Genomic DNA, 4,483 nt, shown 5'->3' with positions numbered 1-4,483 from the left:
ATTAACCATAATTACAATCATTACGATTGTAGATATTTCATTTTCTACAAGTTTTTTTTAATTGGTAGAGTAGTTAGGGTATCTCTATTATGCGATTTGTAGATCTTACTTTATTAATTTTACTTACCAGTTCAACCAAGAGCGGCTTACTTTCATTTTGGTCTATCTTTGAAAGTTCTTCTTACACAAAAGTAATGTGTGTTTCCATCTTTTGAAGATCTTATTTGAGAAAGGTAATGTTTATTTGTTGTTTAATAGTAATAAAGTTTAAAAAAATGTCATACATCCATAAATTAAATACTTGCTTCTATAAACTTTTTCATTGAAATAGTTTCACACTCTTCTTCTTCACTTTTAATTATAGTAGAATTTTATAACATGGGAACTTAGAGAAATATTTTTTTTTGAAGCTACTAGAAAGCCGCTAGTTACTAATAGAACTTAGTTCAGCTTGAACTTGAAAAAGAATTTCCGCTAAAAATTAAGAAACGTTTATAAAACATCTACAATCGTTTCGCATCATTTTGCTAATACCCATTAAATCTTCAACTCGAACCGCTCGTTTTGAGTTATGGCTATGAAGACTACAGAGACCGGTCAACTCATGCTTAATAATTGGTCTCTAATTTTATTTTTACAGCTTCTGCTTTACTAAAATTTTATTTTCAACTGAATTTTTTATTTATTTTTTTTTTGTTTTTTTTTATATTTATTTATTTTTAATTCGTTAGGTAGTCGTATATGATTTAATAGGCTATTAACTCAGCAATTATTGGCCTACAATTACCGTCAAAAAATTGCAGATTGCCTTTCCAGTGAAATATAAATATTTTAAGTGTTCTGCTCAGTGAAAGAATTCATTTGAATAATCGAAATCGAGTACATTGAAAATAATATATATTCGAAAGATATATGCCAAGCACTAAATTTAGACAGCTTTAAAATTTATTATTAAAATCCACAAACTGAGAAAACATATTTAAGCATATAAAAAAAATAAATAAACAATTTTTTGGTTCTAATTGCCAAAAATCCTCATTGTTAAAATGGGCTACAAAATATCTATAAAACTAATAGAACGAAAAGAAAGATAATCTAGAAAGGAAAAAAAAACAATTTAGCATTTAAATTTTACTTGTTTTTTTAGTAGTGAAAGAAAGAGCAAAAAAAAAAAACAACCACAAGTTTCCTTTAAAATAAAAGAACGAAAAAAAAAAAGATATATTCCTCAGCCTCGATTTTGTTATTTCTCTAAACATATTAAATATATTTTGTAGCTAAGCCCTTGCCTAAACCTTTTTTTGTTTTTCTTTTTTCTTTTTGTTTTCTTATAAAAGCAACAATTTATCCACTTTTGTTGTTGAGATACATTTTACTGCTTCGGCTCCAGCTCCGGCTGCTGCTGAACCTACTACTGCACATAATTCAAAAGATTTCAGCGCACAAAATTCTTATGGCCTCAACGTTGACACTAACGATCAGTGCAGATACAAAGCAACGCACAGTTAGTGTTAAAAATCAGTTGACAAGATCAGAACTAGAAATAACAGCAGGTAGATCGCTTGAGAGAGGGAGTGAGTGAGACTGAGAGAGAGATTCACTGAACAGTGCTCACACAAAAAAGTAGGGGTAATGCACTCTCACTCATACTGCAGCATTTCAAAAAAATACATTCGCAGGCTACTAACACATATAAACCCAGTAGAAAACGGATCGATCCGTCATCGAAGACGTCTTCAAGACATGGATGCATACATGAAGACCGATCGATCCAAATGTATGACGGTCTTCGAAGACACTTTCATACAAATTAGCCAAATGTCTTCAATGAATTTTTGCGTACACGTCTCGAAGACCGTCTCGAAGACCATGTCTTGCATAACGGACGCATTCGACAGAAAGTTGTGCGCTCTTAGTGCAGTGCTCATAAAATTTTTTCACCCTTTTTTTTATTTCTACTCTTTTATTGCGCTCTTTAAATTTTAAATGAATTTCAATTTTCTCTTTAAATAAGTAGAAAGAAATTGTTGTATTTTGTACTTTTATTTATTTTATATAATAATTTTTTATATTACATTCAAAATTAAAAGTTTTAAAAGTAAATTAAACTTAAAAACTAGTAAACGTAATGAAAATTAATTTAAATAATTAACTTAATATAACATCTAATATCTAAAATTAACTAAAACTAATAAAAAATAATTTAAAGCATTTCGCTATCATCAATTGTTGAAGTCATCTCTCTTCCTTTTGCCCGAAAGTTTTGCTTATTTAATCGATTTTTTGCTAGTCTTAGCGCACTCCACAGGTCTCCTATAAAATCATTAAATGATTTTCCGTTTCTTGTCGATTCTGTAAATTGAAAAGAATTGTTATTTTTAAAAAGTAAATGTAAAATAAATTCAGTAATTACCAAAAATAGCATCCAGCAAAAAGGGATACTCCCGCAAAGACGTTTTCCCTTTTACCCCACCGCAGTTATGAGATAGAATTATGCTCTTGCTGAAGATGGCTTCAATGTTCGCAACATTCCCCGACAAGATTTTCTTCATTGATTCAATCTAAATAAAAGTAAAGAATTTAGGTTAATATAAATATAATATAGGTATATATTAAATGATATACTTAATGAATTAAAAATATATATATTCATAAGTATATTAAATAAAAATTTGTTGTTAAATACTTACAATTTCCAATTTTCGGTCTCCTTGCAATTCCTCATTAATAAATATTATTTCCTCATACGTTTTAAGAGGAAATTTTTGTGCCCACTGCACTAAATGTAGCCCCAAATTTTTTTTTAATAGAACATTGTTTTCGGCCAACATCTCTTAATATCAATATAATTTCCAGGAACTAAGTCACTATTTAATTTGTTTTTATTTAATTTCTTTTTTTTTAATATTTCATAGTTTAATGATTTTGTTTCTTTATTCATTTTGATTTTTTTAATATTTATTTCACAAATGTTTATTCACTACACTTCAAAATTATTGCGTCACTTCATTTATAAAACAAAGCGTCATCTGAGACAAAATTCAAATACGTTGCTATGACTACAAAAAATGAGAGAGAAAACAAAGAAAGAGTATTTACATTCATGTTTTGAGCAATTGTTTTGCAAATTTGCTTGAAAATGCGGACGCGGTATCAAAGACCGTCTTGAAGACAATGTCTTCGAAGACCACTTTTTCTACTGGGAACTTCTGTTGCTCATTTTATGCCACGATCTCTCACTCTCTTTTTCTCTCTCTTGGTCTGTCACTCTTTTCAAACATTCTCCAGAACCAAATCTGGTTCTTTATTAGAATTTTTAAACTCTCGCACTCCACCAGAGATATTGCTTAAGCAATGTGTGCGTGTATTATGCTCATTCCTACCACTAATCCATTTACAAATTTATGCTCTATTTGTGGCTCTCTTCTTGCAAGCCTCTTACTCACTCCCATAAATTATCAAGCCGTGTACCTGCTGCATACACAGAATTTTAAAAATCTTGCACTGAAATATCTTTCCAGATATTTTTCCTTCGTGTTTTTGTTTTTTTTTTTTGTGTTGTTGTCATTTTAATAACAATAACACTTCCTCTGATTCTATTGCAGAGTGTAGTGAACGAAGCTGGGCGTTCGGCCATCGCTAGATGGCGCTGCTAGCTGGTTTTTTAGTAAATGAATTGCAAGAATTTTAGATTTTTATGTTTGAAATTAGTTCGTTTGCATTTATTGTGACTAATGATTAAGCAAAAAACATGAAATTGTGCAAATATTTAGGCTTTTTTTTAGGTTTTGTTTTTCTTCCTCAGTTGTTGTTGTAGTTGTTGTGGCTTATTAAATTGTTGTGTCTGTCTTGAAGTTTTTTTCTTGTTGTGTTTATAGATACTTTATGTGCTTAACTCTTTCGCTTCACTGGGTGCGAATCGGTGTTTTGTTTCTTCGGTTACGTGTTGATTGAGACAATATCGTAAAATATCGTTCAGTTTTGTCTTAAGTTTTAAATGTGAAATGTGATCGCGCGACAATAAACGATCGTTATTTTGTGATTTCCTCCTTAGCTGGCCAGTTAGTTTAGTTGAGTTTGCAGCAATCTTTCAGATACTTTTAACTGGTTTTACCACACCGAAAAATTGCATTTTTCTGTTAAATGAAGCAATAAAAAAGTGGTAAAATTTTTTCTTCTCTATGGTATTTTTTTTTTGTTTTTTTTTTTGCAATCTTTTAAGTATTTAGTTTACGAGCACATTATATAAAAAATTATATTATCTTTTTTATTGCTTAGGTCTTGCACTTGTAATGCTAATTTGTACAATCATTTTTTTCTCCTGATTTTAATGAAATACCACATTTTAATCGGTGTTAAATATTTACTTAAAAACAAGGTGTTTACATTTTAATTAAAAGACAAGAACATTATGCAATAATCAAGTTTATTAAGATTAAAAGCAATAAGAAGATTGAATATCCGAAACAGCTGTATTACCAGA

General features: G+C 29.6%; 2 protein-coding genes across 2 annotated transcripts in view; one reads left to right on the top strand and one right to left on the bottom strand.

The window, feature by feature from the left end:
* LOC119676970 overlaps window positions 1-761 on the top strand; it is a 3,483-nt gene extending 2,722 nt beyond the window's left edge. Inside the window, exon 3 of the mRNA XM_038088236.1 lies at window positions 732-761. Coding sequence (XP_037944164.1) covers window positions 732-761 — 30 coding nt within the window. The remainder of the gene's footprint in view (window positions 1-731) is intronic.
* Window positions 762-951: 190 nt separating this feature from the next.
* On the bottom strand, window positions 952-2,831 carry LOC119676969. Its single transcript, XM_038088235.1, has 4 exons — window positions 2,691-2,831; window positions 2,414-2,561; window positions 2,218-2,352; window positions 952-965 (listed from the first exon to the last, which is right to left on the bottom strand). The coding sequence occupies exons 1-4, from the start codon at window positions 2,829-2,831 to the stop codon at window positions 952-954; spliced, it is 438 nt and encodes a 145-aa protein (XP_037944163.1).
* Between the last annotated feature and the right edge of the window lie 1,652 nt (window positions 2,832-4,483).

Source organism: Teleopsis dalmanni, chromosome 2 (assembly GCF_002237135.1).
Source record: "Teleopsis dalmanni isolate 2A chromosome 2, ASM223713v2, whole genome shotgun sequence".
Taxonomy (NCBI): Eukaryota; Metazoa; Arthropoda; class Insecta; order Diptera; family Diopsidae; genus Teleopsis; species Teleopsis dalmanni.
This window is presented reverse-complemented; position numbering and strand designations above follow the sequence as displayed.